Source organism: Miniopterus natalensis, chromosome 1 (genome assembly GCF_054644295.1).
Source record: "Miniopterus natalensis isolate mMinNat1 chromosome 1, mMinNat1.hap1, whole genome shotgun sequence".
In the NCBI taxonomy this organism is placed as follows: domain Eukaryota; kingdom Metazoa; phylum Chordata; class Mammalia; order Chiroptera; family Miniopteridae; genus Miniopterus; species Miniopterus natalensis.
Genome location: NC_142081.1, coordinates 118,404,849 through 118,425,418, shown reverse-complemented (window position 1 = coordinate 118,425,418; position 20,570 = coordinate 118,404,849). Strand labels below are relative to the sequence as shown.

Sequence of the window (20,570 nt, the reverse complement as noted above, 5' to 3'; positions counted from 1 at the left end):
AACCTTCATAATTTTATTAATCAATGTCACTCTAATAAATTCAATTAAAGAGTAAAAGAAATCTTTTTGAGGAAATAATTGGTAAATATTTATATCACCTTGAAGGGGAAAAAAATTTAAAGCATAGTACCTAAGAGTCCATAAAGGAAATATTAATAGACTGGATTGTATCAAAATTAAACATTTCCATATCAAAAACACCATAATGAAATTAAAAGGCAAATACCCCTGAAATAAATGATACATTTAGGACAGACAAAATTTAACATTCTTACTATTTACAGAACTCATGAATCAGTACTTTAAAAAAAAAGAATGGACATGTCAACAGAAAAACAGATCAAGGACATAAATAAATGATTTTTTAGAAACACAAAGAGCCAATAAACCTGTGAGAAAATGTGCAACGCAAGTACTACTTTATGCAAATTATTAAAATGATAAGACACTATTTTTGCATATGATACTGGCAAAGATGAAAAGAAATAAATTATCCAATGTTACAAGGTTGAGGAGAAACAGGTGTTTTCTGACACTGCTGTTTAGAGGCTAAATTAGGGCATTATCTTTAGAGGGAGCCATTGATTGACACATTGAAAAACCTTAAAACCTTGCATATTCTTTAAGCCAGAAGTTGTACATCTAGGCATTTAATCTAAAGACGTAATCATTATGCCGTTGAGGTCCTGCAGTACTTGGCCCAAGTCTCTGGGTATTAAAGAGACTGCACAGAAGGAACTGGACTGGGGCCACTGCAAGCAGATTTATTTGAAAACCTTACACTGCCAACATCATATCTGGCACCTCTTACTAATGTGATAGTGGAAACCAACTCCTCTGAAATGCTCTGATGTTTTCTACTCAAATAGCCTGTTGATCTCACCTCTAGCAACTCTAGCAAGTAGCCTCTGACTGTGCAGATATCCCTAATATAGCCAAACTATCTTGCCACCTTGTTTGTACAATTCCCCACGACCTCTTGTGTATTTGTCTGCATGTGCAGCCAGTCCATAATAGTCCCTTTCTTCTGGAAAGCATTGTTGCCAAGGAGTCTGGGCATGTGCAGATGCTGAGGGTCTTCTGAGGACACCGCAGTCATCATCCTGGTATCACTCAGCTGTCATCCAGCGGCATAACTGCTGCGAACATAACTCTCTCTGTCCCCAGCCTCTGCTTGGCTAGTCACCTCGCAGAGTGGCTTCTGCCTCCCATAGACAGCACAGAGTTCCCTAAACACAGACCCCTTGCACTATCCACATACCAAGTATATTATTAGTTAATAAATCATGGTTCACTAATATAATGGAATACTATTCAACCAATAAAAATGACACAGCAGAAAAAAGTGTAATAACAAGAAGGATACCCACAACATATTATTAAGGAAAAAAAGAAGTTACAAAATAGGTTTTCTTAAGTGAAGAATGTCCATCATGATGCTATCAGTTACAAATCTCTAGTGTGTAAGAGAATGGTTGATTGATTCCCAGTTTCTTCTTTTTTGCTCATGTCTATTTGACATTTTTAAATAAATATGTATTATTTTGGAAAAACAGAAAATATTAGAAATAACACAATTCAAAATGGATTGTTGAAAAAAATCTATCTGTTTTTTGTATGTGTTGGGCCACAGACCTATGTGTGTGTGCTCCACCAGGATGGGCCTGCTCTACCTGCAAAGCTGCACTATACTGTGTTTTGTATTATGTATTATGGTATATTGTGTTGTGTTGTGTTGTGTTGTGTTGTGTTGTGTTGTGTTGTGTTGTATTGTATCCCAGAGCAGCAGCAGTCACAAGACTTTGGACAGGGGCATACTTTATCCTAGGTGTGCAGTGTCCTGATTCCCAGGGAGCCAGCAGCTAGAGAGGTAGAGAATTGGCTACCTGAGTTACAGTACCGCCCTAGAAATAGATACAGCCGATGGCTCTAAATGAGGCCCTAGATTAATGGCTTTCAATCATTAGCAGAAGAATCATTTTTCAAATGAAATCTTACATAAAATACTAACTTCTAGACAAACAAAAATTGTGTTGGTCTGGTTCCAGTAGGAATTGGGCATCCAAAAGTTTTCAGAGTAGCTCTTGAAGTAGCTTTGTAAATTTCCAAATTGACCATTTGGAAACAAACAGTAGCTGGTGTTAAGAAGGCAACTTCCATTTCAGCAAGGTTTGTCAATTCAGGGTGTGAAATCCAGCTAAAGTTATTTTTACTACCAAAACATGTACACTTAACCCCTTGGATAAGATAAAGCTTTCCTTCATCTGTGGCCCCAAAGTATTTGAACTGATATACTCTGTTATACCACTTACAACATGGTGCCCAAGCAGGGTGCGTTTTATTCAAATGAGTCCTACAGGTGGGACTAAAAATGTGCACCCTACCCATGGACTTGTTTATGTGTCTGTTTGCATTCATTGGTTTAAATAGGGGTTAAAGAGTCTAGGTGGGGGCAGGGAAGGAAATCTGAAGGTGAGCCTGATTTGGGGTTCAGACAATATAGGGAAACCTTATGTAAGGAAAATTTATGAGAGACCCCGTGGGGAAAAAAAGAAGCCACAAGATCTAGTGGTAGGAGGGGAAATGGTGGTTTCCAGGGGAGTCAAATGGCCATTACTTGAAATCATTAAAGCCCAGCCAATCTGTTGGTACATGAGCACACTGGGGATAAAAGGCGTATGTTTCCTAATGAAAATAGCTATTCCATTACTCTGATAGGGCCTCTCTAGAAAAATAGGACTCAGTGGAAGAATGTCAGTATCCAACTTGCAGAGGAAAGGTCATCAGTGTAAAGCCCCAGCAGAATATCAGGCAACCTCCCAAATGCAAGTAGATTAAGTGTGTTGAGCAGGAGTGGTGGGGAAAATAGCATGCCAAATTGTCTGTGCATAAGAATGACGACTGAGAGGAAAGCAGTAGCAATGGGTTAGTCAACAGGCTAGACAACAAGTGAGAGCACAGGAGACTCACTTTGCATCTGGTTTAAAAAGAGGAGGGAACAATAGGAGAGGAAGAGAAATGGAGGCCAGCCAATAGTAGGCCGAAAGAACTAGCAAAATTCAGATGGAAATGTTAAGGTATGCTCATTTGTACACAGACACTACTAAAAGCTGGGGACATTCAGTCTATATATTACATTCTTCTTATTTTTTCACAAGACTGGGCTTGACATTATAGTACATCCTCACTTACCGTCATTGTTCTGTGACTTTAAGCAAAACAACATATAGCAAAACCAATTTTACAACATTGAACGAAACGTTATTAGAGACTATGTATTGTGTGACAGTGCCATGCCTCAGAAATCTATGTACCAGAAAACATTCCTATGTGAGGCTCAGGCTACAAGCAATGATGCCCTTAGGGGTTATGGCATAATAATCACTTGATACTAAAGTATTTCAACTGGTTATAGGAAGTGAACAGAAAGGATTCCTTGGTCCAGTGGAGACTGCTTTAAGCATAAGCATATTTCCTGTAAAGAATAACTTTTATTTTATTATTATTTTCTTAAATCCTCACCCAAGGAATTTTTTTATTGATTTTAGAGAGAGAGGAAGGGAGAGAGAAAAAAACATCAATGTGAGAAACACTGATCTGTTGCCCAGGTGCCCCAACCAGGATTGAACCCGCAACCTAGGTGTGTGCCCTGACTGGAATCAAACCCACAACCTTTTTGGTGTATGAGGATAATGCTCCAACCTGCTGAACAAGAATGGCTTTTATTTTAAAATTTAGAAAAGGAAAAGCTACGTGATGACCAAACTTTGGTAGCTTGGACTTGAGATGGTTAGGATAGCGCAAGAGTGTCCCAGTGTTGTAGGCCACCTTAGTCTCATCTCGTATCAGTCAACACTGCTACGAGCCTGAAGGGAGCCAAATTATTCTGGACCTGTTTGTCCCCCACCCTTCCCTACCTCTTTGATTCTGAAGTACCACATGCAGTGAAACCATATTTACAGCATACTTGCTTACTTTCAGATTTATGTATTACAATTTATATGTTAATGAATTTATGTATTAATTTAAGTTCCAGAGGATAATGAGAATTTCCCATGGATTCAAAATTCACATAATTCAATTTATTAGTATGCCTGTTAAAATAAGTATTGGACACTATTTGAGTTCAAAGTTTGCATAAAAATTAGATGCATATATAATTAATATTTACAAAGGTATTTTGAGTGAATGCTAGTTTTTTAAAGTGTGATGTTTATTAAATGGTGGGGCTATTAAAACAGATATTATAAGATTCCAAGATGGCAGTGGCTTGAGTGGAAGCTACACTGATAGCCTCCCAGGACCAAACTGGGATTACTACTAAAATATAGAAAAACCATCCTGAATAATCAACTCAACTGAAGGCGAGCTGGAGAGCACCCTCATAACCAGGGAGGAAAAGTGGAGACCGCACAGAGACTGGAAGGAAGTGCAGAGGCGAGAGGGCTGGCTGGGCTCCCTCAGGCAGCAGCTGAAGGTCTGGAGGGATAGCTCAGCTGGGGGGTTCCCACCGAGAACCCTGGAGTCTAAACCCCAATCGGGGCTTGCCAGCCCAGAGCACCAGAGCTGAGAAAGGTGCTCACATAACATCTGGCTGTGGAAAGCAGGCAGGTTTCTGTCTGCCGGGGAGAGGCTGCTGGAAATGCAGGCACCCTCTTAAAGAGCCAAGGCACAGAGTTTCATGCGCAGCCACTCACCTTGGGCTCCAGCACAGGGAGGGCAAAGAGGACTGGAGCTGTGTGAGGAGAATCCAAGGATGCTGGCAGAGGGAATGGAGCTCAGAGGGCACCCCTCTGGATTCCTGTGCAGCAGAGTCACTCCCCCATACTGCAGAGGCAGACATTTACCTTCCAAGCAGCTTCTGCTTTGGGGGAAGCAACTGCCCCACCCTGCTGGAAAACCTTTTGCCCACCCTGTGGAGTTTCTACAGCCTGAAGTTGTTAAGAAACTGATAACAATCATTGGCCCCATCCTTGGGGAGTTTCTGCAGCCTGAGGCTCATTAGGAGACTGAACAGCAGCCTCTGGGTGCTTTGAGTCTTTGCCTGATTTGCTTCTGGACCCAGGACCTGGTAAAAGCAGACCTGGGTGTGCATCTTGGTCCTGTCCAAGCACACCCAGGTCCAGCAGAGCGAACCACAAGCTATGGGGTGCGGAAAACTTCAAACAGGGGACTCAAGGCCAGTCACAAACAACTTCTGACATTGGCCTGCACTACAGACTCTCCAAAAGACTGAGAGTGCTAGATCTACTTCATACATAGAAACAAACCCAAACAAGCAGCGAAAACAATATATACTTGACCGTGAAGGACAGATGCAACTTGGGAGTACCTTTTCCTCAACAGATGGCCACTGGCTGTCATCTTATCTAACGTGTCACATGTGTGTGTTAAACATAACAGTTCATCAGCTCCCATCAAAGGACAAAGTGCAAGATATAAAGCTCAGAGTGTCAGATTTCCTGGTGACCTCCACCTCAGTTTTGCTTTTCAGTTTGAGGAGCAAGAGCGACTGACTGGAAGGGTGGTGGCTCATAACCCATAAAATGATTCTCTGGTCTTTTCCTTCCTGACTGTAGTAGTCATGCCTCTTACCCCAAAGTATTCTCCTATGACTCACTCAATTTACCCTAACCAGTCCATCAGGAAGTAATTAGACAAAACCCACTCATTTCAGATACAAAATCTTAACCATATAATAACTGCAGCATACAAATACTGTGACTTAAACACAGATACTATCACAGAAAATTCAATGAAAGTTGAGGAAATTTAGTACTGACCAAACAAAATATTCAATTAACAAAATAGCTTAAAAAAATAAAAAAGAGATACCAACCCTTATTTAGTTTTGACGGATCCCTTTAGAGGAATGTCATTTTTTTAGTGTGATCTCTAGCTTTTTGACAATCCACCATTAAAAACAATCCTCTAGGACATAACTGCATTAGTCATATTAATTCCTGTATCAAAATGATCTAAACTAAACTCTTTATATATTCATTTAAACATAAAGGTTTGGGTTTTTTAAAAGATTTTTTTATTGAATATTTTGGACAGGGAGAGAGCAAGAAACATCAATATGAGAGCAAAACATCAATGGGCTGCTTCCTTCATGCACCCTACCGAGATCAAGCCTGCAACCTGGGCATGTGGCCTGACCTGGAATCAAACTGGCAACCTTTTGGTGCATGGGATGACGCCCAACCAACTGAGCCACACTGGCCAGGGCTAAATTTAAGTTTTAAGAGAGTTCCTATTGGGGAGAAAAAGGGACATCTGTAATATTTTAAACAAAAATAAAATTAAAAAAAAAAAGAGAGTTCCTAAAAATACAAATCTATAATAATTGACTCAGATAATTTTCTTGCTAAACATTAAATTTGTGTTATTAAATATTTGGTAACTTTATTCATTTATCAATACAACCAAAATGGAAATTAGAAATAAGAATAATTCTCTAGCTATCGAAGTACATTTAAAAATAATTACATTTAGATATCTGCTCTTGTAATCTTCTATCTGTAATGTTAGCTCTAAGAAGTTAGCATTAAACATGTCAATAGATAACAGGGTGGCAGAAAAGTGAACAATATGTCAAACTTTTAAAAAAATTATATTTAAAACAATACTTACTCTTTTGCTTCCCTCTAAGAGGATATGTTCTGAGTTTTTCAATAATGTCAACCACGATCAAGGATGTCAGAACCAGAGAGACTGGCAGGTCAGGCAAGGTGTCAGGTAAGTTATTAGCAGAACCATTAATACTCTTTTGAACCTGTTTTCAGAAAACCATTTAGAAGTGTTAAATTTTGATGCTTTCTTTTTTAAAAAATTCTTTTAATTACCTGAAAGCAGTGCTATACATTTATTAAAAGACTAAAAGCTTGATTTTCAGCTTCTCAAATATTCACCCCCAGAAGGTTTTGAATCATTTCTATAGATGTAATAAAGATTTATATCAAGGGAAGAGCTTTCAGTTCAAGATAATATAACAGCAGGCTCCTGGTAGTGGTGGAATGGGCAATTCCTTCCAGTCCTGCTGCTAAACACAGACTCTGAAAGTCCTAGCTCTAAGAGCTAGGGGGACAAGTATTAGAGTTTAGGGTTTTCCAAGAAGGGTGAGCCCCAGTAAACCCAGCTAGGCTTTGGGGCACTTTCTTCATCTGATTGGGGTATCTATACACACACACAAAAAAAAAAAAAAAAAAAGAAAAAAAAAAACTATGGCAAGCATCATATTAATGGTGATATGTTGAGAGTTTTCCCTCTGAGATCAGGAATAAAACAAAAATTCCACCATGATCATTTCTAGTCAACATTGCACTAGAGCTTCTAGCCAGTGTAATAAGGCAAGATGAAATAAACAGTATAAAATTTGGCAAGAAAGAAAAACAAAAATATCATTATTCATAGACTATGTGAGTGCATATGAAGAACCCCCCCCCCAAAATTAATTACTTTTACATACCAATAACAAAGATAAAATAATATTTTTAAAAAGATACCATTCAATGCAATTTTAATCAAAATGCCAAGTTTTATGGAAAATGAGAAGCTGATTCTAAAGTGTATATAGAGCCCTGCCTGGCATGGCTCAGAGGTTGAGCATTGACCCACGAACCTAGAGGTCACAGTTTGATTTCTGGCCAGGGCACATGCTCCAGTTGTGGGCTCAATCACCAGCAGGGGGGAGTGCAGGAGGCAGCCAATTGATGATTCTCTCTTATCATTGATGTTTCTATCTCTCTCTTTCCCTTCCTCTCTCTGAAATCAATAAAAATATTTTTTAAATGTATATAGAAATATGAAGGGCAAGATGAAAAAGAAAAGGCTATGAAGATTTACTCTTCTGGATATAAAGAGCTATTATAAAGCTACAGGAATTAAGTCAGTGTGGTTTTGGCATGGGAATAGAAAAGTAAGTAATGGGACAGAACAGAAAATTCAAAAATAGACCATGTATATATATACCTGATTTATAACACTACAGAGAGATGTAGAAAAACAGACTTTTTAATAAATGATGTATAGTCCATTGGATGTTATTTGGAAAAAATAAATAGAACTTGCCTCCTTATAGTACAAGATGTACTAAAATTAGCTCCAGATGGATTGTGAATCTAAAAGAGAATGGTAAAAGAATATAGGACCCAAAATGTAATATAGGAGAAGATCTTCAGAACCTCAAAATTCAGAGTCACAAAATCTTCTAAAAAAAGTTACCAGAAGCACTATCCATAAAGGAAAGAAACTCATAAACTGGGCTATTTTTAAATTAAGAACATTTCTTTATCAAAAGATACTATGAAGAGTATTAAGTCACAGAATGTGAACATATTTGCAATACGTATAATCAACAAAGGGCTTTAACTCTGAATATATAAATCATTTTTCCAAATCAATTTTAAAAAGATAAGCAACACAATAGAAAAAATGGACAAGAAAAAATTCTCAATCTCATTCATTATTGGGAAAATGTAATTTAAAACTACAGTGAGATTCAAGAATATATCCATCAGAATGGCTAAAATATAAAGACTTGCAATGCAAGTGCTAAGGAGGATATGGAGCAACATAAATGCTCACCCTCTCTCAGTGGAAGCCTAAACTGCTATGATCTCTTTGGAAAAGTGGCATTATCTGTTACAATTGAACATTTGGATATCTTATGACCCATCCATTCTACTCGTACATATTTAACCAACTAAAATGTTTGCACATGTGCACCAAGAGACAAATTTAAGGATGCTCACAGCAGCATTATTTATAATAGCCAAAACTGGAAACAACTGAACTGGCCATCAAAGGTAGAACTAAAAAACAAATTGTGATAAATTCATAAAATGACTCCACAAGAATGGAAATTTATGGACTATTGTTATACACAAAACATGAATGAACTATATTTTTGAATAAAAGATGCCAAACACAAGTTGATAGATAGATCAATAGATAGATAGATGATAGATAGATAATTTTATTTCCCTTTATAAAAGGTTCCAGTATAGATGAATTAATGTATAGTATTAGAAGTTAAGGTAGAGCTACCTTTGGGGAGGCGGTAGTCATTGCAAGGAACATGGGTTGGCCTTTAGGCAGCTGGCAAAGCTTTATTTTTTGACTTGGTTAGTGTTTACACAGAGGTTTGCTTTGTGGTATCACATTAACAGTGTATATTCATGTTTTATGCACTTTTTTGTTTGTGTATTAAACTTCAGTGGAAAATTACCCCAGTACTCACCTCTCTCACAGCACTTACACTTAATCTAGTTGCCTATTTTTCTTTCTACTGTCAGTAAATTTCTGATGATGGGAGACTGTCAGATTTCCTTAATGATATCTACTCAACATATACATGAGATATCACAAAGTAATTTTCGTCCTGCACCTTGGAGAAGTGAAAATTCTATCTTTTGCAGCACCTTACAAATTAATAAGATTAGTAGGGCATTCTTCTTTGAACTCCTAGCACAATAAATTCTACAGCCTGAAAGTCCTGCCTATAATCTCCCTGCACTGCAGACATCCATCCATTAGAGTCTTTTTAAAGCTTCATTTAGTCAAAACATAAAGTTATTTTCAAATAAGTATCATGTGCAAATTATTTGTTAATCGATATATTATCAAAGGTCTCAGAGTGTGAGTGTTTGTTCACTGGAATATTGTTCTATTCCTTTAGAATTGAGTATGATCATGATAAACATCAGGTTAGAAGAGACAAACGTGGATCTACTTCCAAATTTCTTGCTTTTAAAAATTATTTTGAAATAATATTCCTGCTTCTCATACCTAAACACAGAAGTAATCTTTCCTTTTAATTGGCTGCTAGACTTTCCTCCATAATCTCAGAGATAACAATGACCTTAGTACTTTATATATAAATTGCACTTTGGAAGAAGACTGGATAAAATAAAATTTAAGAAGTGTGTTGGGCACACCACTCCATCAAATCCCAATAACAGGAAATTTTAAAATCTCGAAATCTTGCAGCAGAAGAAATGAAAATTCCATACCTCGGTCACTGCTATAGAAAAGCTGAAGCTGGGGAGTGTGGTGAGCACTACACACATCATCATAACAGGTCTCCTAGCAAAGGAGAAAAAAATAAGCAAACTCAATAATATACAAGATCAACAGTTCCTGTTACTTTTTGCTAATTTTGCAGTTCCTGTTCCATTCATCTATAGTTTTTCTAAGAAGCTACTGCTTCCCTATTTCCATTTCCCAAATGCTTGAAGATGGCAAAGGGGAACACATGCAAAAAACAAAATGCTTTTCTAGAACAAATGGGTGAGACATTTCCAAATAATTAACAAGTCATAGACAACCAAAAGCACAATCACAAGGCAAGGCGCATGACATGCACCATTTTCATAATTCATTAGTTAGGATCCCGCCCCAGAGCTCAGGCTCGGATAACCATCCGGAAAAACAGAACAGCATGACTTTTTCAAGTTATATTATGCCCAATGTTGTAAAACTTATTTTTCCAAAAATATGTTTAGAGATGATATTTTGAACTTAAGGATGACAGAAATTGAAAAAAAAAAAGGTGGATATCATTTACTTGAAACCAAAGAAATCATTTATACATAAAAATCACATAATTTTTCAAACTTGTTTTTGAAACACTTCTTAAACCTTTCAAATCAATCAGTCAACTAGTTATGAGATATATTCTATCTTAGAATTTAAATATACATTTAGCATCATTAATTTTGGGAAAAACAAAATATACTCAAAGGTTTCTATAGTAAAATATTCACCTTCTTTTTTCTTAGTTAAATAAATATTATATTAAATGTATATTTAGGATAATGTATATCTAATAACAAAAAGTGTTGGAGTCTTTCAAATGACTAAGAATTTATTTTTGGTCCTGACAGGCATCCCTCTAATTCCATCTCCATCTCAAGTTCTAGGTTTAGACCTAAGTTATGGAGTGAGATAGCCCCTCTCTCACAACCAGACCCAGTATGACCTGCAAAAACCAGAGTATGGACAGATTTTAAATATGTAGCTTTGCCTCCTTTGTGAGTCCAGATTCAGGTTCCTGCATGCTCAGCTCTCTAAGTCCGCCTAGCACATTTATAGAGTCCTCTTCTCACCTTGATCCCAGGAACTATTCCTGTACCTCTCCTTTATCTGTATTACCTCTTTTGATGATTTCAGCCAACACCATTGCTTTAAATACCACCCACTTGTCAGCGACTCCCAAACATATTATAATACACATATACTGGCCTCTATCCTGAGCCCTGGATGTATACACCCAACTATTTGGCACCTCCACCTGGATGTCTAATAAGAAACTGAGAATTAATATGTCTGAAGAAGAACCCACATTTTCTCCATATCTGTTCTTATCATCCTCAAATCATGTTTGATTTACTGCCAAAAACATTTCAAATCCATCCTCTGCTAACACGATGGTCCCAGGAGAGTGTCAGTGTAGCTTCCACTCAGTCCACCGCCATCTTTAATCTTCTGTCATTTAGTTTTCCTTTTGACTTTTGTTGAATATTTATTTGCCATACTGAAGTTCTAAATTTTTATGTAATAAACTGTTTTAATCTTTTTCTTTATGGCTTTTAGGTTTTGTGTCTTGGTTAAAGATTTTTCTCACCCTAAGTTTATACAAAATTGTTTCTTAGTTTTCTTCTACATTATGGTTTCATATTTTAATCTTTAAATATTTAGTGAACCTGTTTTTATAAGGAGGGATGTAACATTCCTGCTAAATATTTTTTTCAGATATAGATCTTCCCAGCACCACTGGAGCACTCACCTCTTCTAACCTATTTGAAATGCCATTCTTATAATATATCTAACACCTATAAGTAGTTAGATGCATTTTTTAATTCCCCATCCTGTTGCATTGACTTCTTGTTATACTGAGAAGTCACAAACTATTTTAATTAGTATAGTTTCATAAATGGGTTTAATAGCTACTTGGGTAGGGAGAGATTAACCAAAGAACTTACATGCATATATGCATAACCTCTGGACATGAACAATAGCATGGGGAAGGCCTGGGGGTGGGGCAGATGTGGGATGGATGGGATCAATGAAGAAAAAAAGGGGTCATCTGTAATACTTCCAGCAATAAAGATAAATTTTAAAAAATTTTTTAATAAAATAAAAATGAAGGAGAAATACAGAACTTCCCATACAAGTAAAAGTTAAGGAGTTCATTAACACCAAACCAGTATTACAAGAAATGTTAAAGGGTCTTCTTTAAGGAGAATAATTTTTTGTTGTTGTTTAAAATATTACAAATATCCCTTTATTTCCCCAATGACCCATTAAGGAGAATAATTTTTAAAGGAGAAAAAAAGCAGAGGAACATAGTTATAAAGAATAAAATGGCAATAAATACATACCTATCTATAATCACTTTAAATGTAAATAGCTTAAATGCTCCAATAAAAAATATATAGGGTAGCTAAATAGGTAAGAAAGCAAGACCCATATATATGCTTTCAACAAGAGACCCACTTCAGAATGAAAGATACTAAAAAGAAAATGGATGGAAAAAGATATTTCATGCAAATGGAAATGGGGAAAAAAGCTGGGGTAGCAATACTTATATCAGACAAAATAGGCATCAAAACAAAGTCTATAATAAGAGACAAAGAAGGACATTACATAATGATATTGATATAGGGAGCAATCTAACAAGCAGATATAACCCTCGTAAACATATAGGCACCCAACATAGCGGAACATAAATATATAAAACTAATCTTGATAAACATAAAGGGAGAGATGGACAGTAATACAGTCATAGTAGGGGATTTTAACACTACATTGACATCAATGGATAGATCTTCTAGTCAAAAATCAACAAGGAAACAATGGTTTTAAATGACACAGTCAATCAGATTAATTTAATTGATATCTTCAGAGCATTTTAACCCAAAGCAGCAGAATATACATTATTTTCAAGTGCACATAGAACATTTTCTAAGGCCACATACTAGTACTCAAAACAAGTATCAATAAATTTAAGAAGATTGAAATACTATCAAGCATCTTCTCTGACCATAATGGTATGAAACTAGAAATCAGTTACAACAGAAAAACTGAAAAACACACAAGTACATGGAAGCTAAGTAACGTGTTACTAAACAATGAATGGGCTAACAATCAGATCAAGGAAGAAATCAAAAGATACCTTGGAGCAAATAAAAATGAGAACACAACAACCCAAATCTATGGGAAACAGCTAAAGCAGTTCCAAAAGGAAAATTCATAGCATTACAGGCCTACCTAAAAAACAAGGAAAATCTTAAGTAAACAATCTAACTTTACACTTCAAAAAACTGTAAAAAGAACAACAAACAAAGCCCAAAGTGAGAAGAAGAAAGGAAGTAATAATGATTAGAGCAGAGATAAATGAAATAGAATCTTAAAAAAATACAAAAGATCAAAGAAACCAAGACATGGTTCTTTCAAAAAATGAGCAACTGGTTCATAAAAGAGAGAGGACACAAATAAATAAAATCAAAAATGAAAGAAGTAACACTGACACACACACAAATACCAAAAATTCTTTATAAATATTACCAGCAACTATATGCCAACAAATTATACAACCTGAATGACATGGATCAACTCCTAGAAATATACAATCTTAAAAACTGAATCAGGAAGAATCAGAAAACCTGAATAGGCCAATAACAACTAATGAAAATAAGCAGTAATAAAATAAAAAAACTCCCAACAAACAAAAGTCATGGAATGAATGACTTCACAGGGGAATTTTACCAAACATTCAAAGAAGAACTAAAACCTATCGTCCTCAAACTATTACAAAAAATTCAGCAAGAAGGAAGAAACTCAAACTCATTTTACAAGGCCAGCATTATCCTAATTCCAAAACCAGATAAAGACACTACAAAGAAAGAAAATTATAGGCCAATAAACCTGATGAACATAGATATTAAAATCCTCAACAAAATATTAGCAAACCAGATCTTGCAATACATGAAAAAGATCATACACTGATGTCAGCAGAGTAGGTGGATCTTTCTCACACCTCCTCCCAGAACCAAACTGGACTTAAAACTAAATTGGGGAATATTCACACTGAATTACCAACTGAAGACTGGCTGAAGAGTAGACTTTCAAACAAGGAAGGGCAGAAACCACCCAGTGAAGGGCAGGGTCACGACAGGGGCTGGCCCAGCTCCCAGGAGAGGCAGGCCAAAGGTGAGGAGGTTTATGTCAGCTGCCTGGGGTTCTTCCTGAGAGGAGAGAGGCCTGGACGTGGAGCCCAGCCAGCCAGGGCCGGGAAGGGCCAGGCACTAACCATCCAGCAGCTGAGCTTCTATCCACCAGGGAGAGTCAGAACCTTGTGGAGACATAGCCACTTTTTTTAAAGGGCTGGTGCACAGGATTTCCATTCCCAGATACTCACCCTAGGATTCAGCAGAGGGAGGGCAGTGTGTACTGAAGTCACCTGAGACAGTTGCAGGGGAGTGGCTGCTGGAATATCTGTGCTGGATCCTTATCCCCCCACTTACCCCCGATTTTGTTGCAGCAGTCATTTTTCCTGGGAGGCACAAGGCCCTCCCAGCAACAGAAGCCTTGTGAAAGGTAAATACCCCACCCCCTGGTATACCCCTCACCCCCTCTAAGGAATCCAGCTTGCCTCACACTCTGGAATCCAGTGCACCCCACCCTGCATCTGGACCCTGCTGAGGAAGCAGCATGATTAGGGAGTGTCTGTGGCTAGCTTTTGGGTAGGGTACATGCCTCCACATTCCTGTGAACCTAACTGGCACTTCCCTCTCACAAGAAAGCTGACAGAAATTCCTGGCTTCAGTCTGACCTAACTGGCCTGCACAAGAGGTGCTCTGCCCTTCCTAGATCAGGGAAATATTCCAGGACAAACTTACATACGTGACTCTGGGACAGGGAACACACCAACCATCATCTTCCCTTAAGTCTGAACATTTTTTGACCAGCCCCAGGTCCTCATGTTGCTAACTTATATGCATAAATTCATAAGCCATGGACACAGACAATGGTATGGGGAAGGCCTTGGGGTGGGGAGGCTGTGGGGGTTATTATTTTTCAACAATAAAGAGATATTTTTAAAAATAAAAAGCCATCCTAGGAGCTCAGTTTGGCCCTCCCTTAGGAAGCCAAACCCAGTGGAGTCAGCCACAAACTGTGGATTGCTTGAAGCTTCAAACAGGGTGCGTATCATTATGCTAAGTGAAATAAACTAGTCAGAGAAAGACAAATATCACATGATCTCACTTATATGTGGAATCTAATGAACAAAGGAAACTGATGAATAAAATAGAATCAGAAATGTGGAACAGACTGATGAATGTCAGAGGGAAGGGCAGTGGGGGGTGAGGGTGGGGATGAGAAGAGATTAACCAAAGAACTTATATGCATATATGCATTGTCCAAAGACACAGACAATAAGGTGGTGAAGGCTGGGGCAGGGCGGGAACCTGGTGGAGAGGGGACAAGGGAGAAAAAAAGGGGAAATGTCTGTAATACTCTCAACAATAAAGATTATTTATTTATTTATTATTATTTTTCAATCCTCACTTGAGGATATTTTTTCCATTGCTTTTCAGAGAGAGTGGAAGGGAGAAAGAGAGAGAGAGAAACATTGATGTAAGAGAGAGACATCAATTGATTATCCCCTACACAAGCCCCGACCAGGGCTAGGGCTCGAGCCTGCAACCAAGGTACGTGTCCTTGGAGGGAACTGAACCTGGGATCCTTCAGTCTGAGGGCTGATGCTCTAACCACTGAGCCAAACCAGCTAGGGCAACAATAAAGATTTTTTAAAATACCATTGGCATATTTCACGGATTTAGAACAAATATTCCAAAAATTTATATGGAATCAAAAAAGACTCCAAAGAGCCTCAGCCTTCTTGAGAAAGAAGAACAAAGTTGGAGAGATCACAATACCAGATATCAAACTACACTACAAGACTATTGTAATCAAAACAGCCTGGTACTGACACAAGGAATGGAATAGAACAGAGCCTCCAGAAATTGACCTATGCCATTATGGTCAATTAATATTTGATAAAGGAGGCAAGAACATACAATGGAGTAAAGGTAGTTTCTTCAATAAATAAATGGTGTTGGGAGAACTGGAAAGGTACATGCAAAAAAAAAAAAAAAATGAAACTAGACCACCAACTCACATCATACACAAGAATAAACTCAAAGTAGTTAAAAGACTTAAATGTAAGTCGTGAAACCATAAAAATCCTGGAAGAAAACATAGGCAGTAAAATCTCAGACATTTCACCTAGCAGAATTTTTGCTGATACATCTCCTAGGGCAAGAGAATAAAAGAAAAAGAAAAAAGAAAAAACAACAAATGGGACTACATCAAAGTATAAACTTCTGCACAGCAAAATAAACCATCATCAAAATGAAAAAGGAACCTACTGTATAGTAGAACATATTCATCAATGATACCTCTGATTAAAGGTTAATTTCCAAAATATATAAAGAACTTGTACAACTCAACAAAAGGAAGACAAACGATACAATTAAAAATGGGAAAAGAACCTAAATAGGCACTGCTCCAAAGAGGACATACAGATCACCAAGAGACACATGAAAAAATGTTCAACCTCACTAATAGTCAGAGATTTGCAAATTAAATCTACAATGAGGTATCACCTCACAGCTGTCAGAATGGCTGCCATCAATAAATCAACAAACAACAAGTGCTGGAGAGAATGTGGAGAAAGGGGAAACCGTAGTGAACTGCTGGTGGAATGCAGACTGGTGCAGCCACTATGGAAAATAGTATGGAGTTTCCTCAAAAAATTAAAAATGGAACTGCTGTTTGACCCAGTGATCCTACTTCTGAGAATATATCCTAAGAATTCCAAACACTAATCAGAAAGAATATATGCACCCCTATATTCATAGCAGCATTCTTTACAATAGGTAAAATCTGGAAACCTGCCACGTGCCCATTAGTAGGTGATTAGATAAAAAAGAAGTGGTATATTTCTAGAATGGAATACTTTGCAGCTGTATAAAAGAAGGATCTCTTACCCTTTGAGACAGCAAGGAGGGACCTAGAGAATATTATGCTAAGCAAAATAAGCCAGTCAGAGAAAGACAAATATCACATGATTTCACTTCTATGTAGAATCTAATGAACAAAATAAACTGATGAAGAAAATAAGTCCAGAGACATGAATGCATGGAATATACTGAGAGATCTCAGAGGGAATGGGTGTGACAGGAAAAGATTAATGGAAGAATTTATATGCATATATGCATACCCCATGGACACAGACAATAATGCAGTGAAAGCCTGGGATGAGGCAGGGTCTGGGTGGAGGGGAGCAAAGGTGGGGGAAATTGGGGACATCTGTAATACTGTCAATGACGAAAAATAAATTAAAATTTTGAAAAAAAATCACACACCATGATCAAGTGGGATTTATTCTTGTGATGGAAGGTTGGTACAATATCTACAGATCAATAAATGATACATCACATAAACAAAATGAAGGACAAAAACCACATGATGATATCAATAGATGCAGAAAAAGCATTTGATAAAATACAGCACCAATTTATGGTGAAAACTCTCAGCAAAGTGGGAATAGAGGCAACATACCTCAACGTAACAAAGGTCATATATGAAAAACTCACAGCCAACATCATACTCAATGGGCAAAAACCACAAGTACTGTTTGTGGGAATGCAGATTGGTGCATCCACTGTGGAAAACAGCATAAAATTTCTTCAAAAAATTAAAAAATGGAACTGCATTATGACCCAGAAATTTCACCTTGGGAAGTTATTTGAAGAAACCGAAAACACTAATTCAAAGGATATATGCACCCCTATGTTCATTGCAATGTTATTTACATTAGCCGTGATTTGGAAGCAGCACAAGTGCCCACCAGTGGATGAGTGAATTAAAAAAAAAATGGTACATTTACACAATGCAACACTACCCAGCTCTCAAAAAAGAAAATTTCACCGTTTACGTGAGCATGAAAGGACCTAGAGAGTATTATGCTAAGTGAAATAAGCCAAATTTATAGGAAAGACAAATACCATATAATTTTTCACTTATATGTGGAATCTAAAGAACAAAATAAATGAACACAATTGAAACAGACTCACTCATAGATACAGAGAACGGACTGACAGCTATCAGAGGGGAGGAGGTAAAGAGCTGAGTGAAAAAGTTAAAGGATTCAGCAAAAACTAAACCTCATAGACACAGACAACAATATGGTGATTGCCAGAGGGAAAACGGGTGGGAGGAGGTAGAATAGGGTACAGAGGGGATAAATGGTGACAGAAGGAAATTTGATTAGGGAAGCAAACACACAATACAATATAAAGATGATGTATTATAGAAGTGCACACTTGGAATCTATAGTTTTATTAACCAATATCACCCCAATAAATTTACATTAAAAAATCTTTTAAAAAATTGTATCATGATATGAAAAGATCTATGGGATATGAATCTATGTAATAAAGTCACAGATCATGCTAATGCTACTGTGGTTTGTTGCCAGCATTCAAATGAAAAAAATGTTAGCTTTCAATTAGAGGTGTATGAAAAGAGAAATGTACTGTGTTTTTCATCCAAGTTCAGAAACCTCATGATGCTTGAGATCATTTGGCACATAGTAGGAATTCAATAAATACCAATTGAACAGATAGAATAGTTAATAAATAAATATCAATTTAAGTCTCTTATTTAACCAGAAATAATGATAACCTATATTTGGAAATTTTGACTTACTGCTAGCATATCTTAATAATTTATTAATGAGTGTTATGAATTGAATTCTGTCCCCCCAAAAAAGACATGTTGAAATCCCAACCCCTAGCACCTCATAATGTAACCTTATTTGGAAACAGGGTCTTTATACAAGTAATAAGTTAAAATGAGGTCATTAGGGTGGGCCCTAATCCAACATGACTGGTGTCCTTATAAAAAGATGCAGGGTGGAGGGGATCAATGGGGGGAGAAAGGGGACATTTGAAATACTTTGAACAATAAAGATAAAATTTTAAAATAAAATAAAATATCTCATAAAAAGAGAATGATCTGGAGATAGACATACAAAATGGGAAGACTATGTGGGGAGACACAAAGAGAGTGACATGAACTGAAGGCAGAGACCAATCAGGGTGATGCATCTACAAGGCAAGGAATGCCAATGGAGTGCCAGCAAAACCACAGAAGCTAGGGGAGAGGTCTGGAACAGATTCTACCTCACGGCCCTCAGAAAGAACCAATGTCGCCAACACTTTGACCTCAGACTTCTAGGCTCCAGAGCTGGGAGACAATACATTTCTGTTGTTTAAGCCATCAATTTGGTGGTATGTCATAACAGTGGTCTTAGGAAACAAATCCAATGAGTAATAGAATTTAGGTTAGAAATGTAGACACTTCTTTGAAGGTGTACTCAGGCTGAAACTAATGCAAGACTGAAACCAGAGAACAGATTGGCTGAAAAGAAGGACTCGTGGACTTGGTGTAATTTACAAGTGAAAGGCTGAGTTGGAGCTCTACCAGTAGAGCTGCGTGTGCATATGTAGTAAATTGTCAAGGACTCTTCAAGGAGCAGGCCTGTGAAGAAAGACCTGAGCTCAGCCACATGAGTTAGAGATTCCTGTTTGTGCAGCAAGAGTTCTGGCCCTGAGATTTTTCACAGAGGAAGCATGGTGAGTGGAAAGGTCAGACAATGACTTGGGAAACCACTCTGCTCAGAAACTCACTACCATTCTCTTTTAACCAAATTATTAAGTCAAAGTGTGTCCCGCCCCTCGTCTTTCAAGGCTTTCCACAATGTGGCCTCAACTCTCCAACAGACAGCAGTAGCACTCCTACTCTGCCCAGGGAGCCCCGCTCTCTGCCAGGTTCTGTAGAAAAGCATGTTACAGGCATTACTCAAACCCCACCACAGCTCTCTGAGTGGGGGCATCATCCCTATTTTATAGATGAAACTAATGATGAAGTTTTAATTTGCCCAAGATCCTTCAGCTGGGTGAAAGGTGAGTTCTAATTCACATCTTTCTGACTCCAAAACTCACATCCCTCTCCACTCAGCAGTCTATCCAGGAGGCTTCTCTCTATTCCCTCCTTTTTCAGCACGTTGGTCTTCTCCCACCCCTTAAACAAGTCGTGCTTATTCCTGTATCAGCTCACTACTCACACTCTTCAACCCCTCTGGAGTGTCTTCCTTCCCCCAGCTCGGCTCAAACTCAACTTTCCTTGTGAGAATTTCCCTGACTACTCCAAAGTACAGTGCTCTCTTAATAAACCTGAATCCACACACATCTATTGAACACCTGCTGAGTGCAGGGCATTGTGTAGTGGGCTGATGGGGTGGGAAGGGGATAGGAAAATTTAATCAAAAAGGGCTCCTTCCTCGCTATTAGTACAAAGTTTTGCTGACTCTCTTCTCTGGGCTCCTCAAGGACTTGTAGCAGTCACATACTATTCAGTGATTTAGTGTATATTGTTTTACATTACTCTCCAGTATTTCCATGTGTAACTGTGCAGTCTCCACAGTAGACTAC

General features: G+C 37.7%; 1 protein-coding gene across 1 annotated transcript in view; it reads right to left on the bottom strand.

Moving 5' to 3' along the window:
- Positions 1-20,570, bottom strand: part of TMEM236 (transmembrane protein 236) — a 39,230-nt gene that overhangs the window by 12,793 nt on the left and 5,867 nt on the right. The window contains exons 2-3 of the mRNA XM_016217411.2: positions 10,017-10,089; positions 6,637-6,778 (exon numbers count right to left, since the gene is read on the bottom strand). Of these exons, the coding sequence (XP_016072897.2) occupies positions 6,637-6,778; positions 10,017-10,089 (215 nt within the window). The remainder of the gene's footprint in view (positions 1-6,636; positions 6,779-10,016; positions 10,090-20,570) is intronic.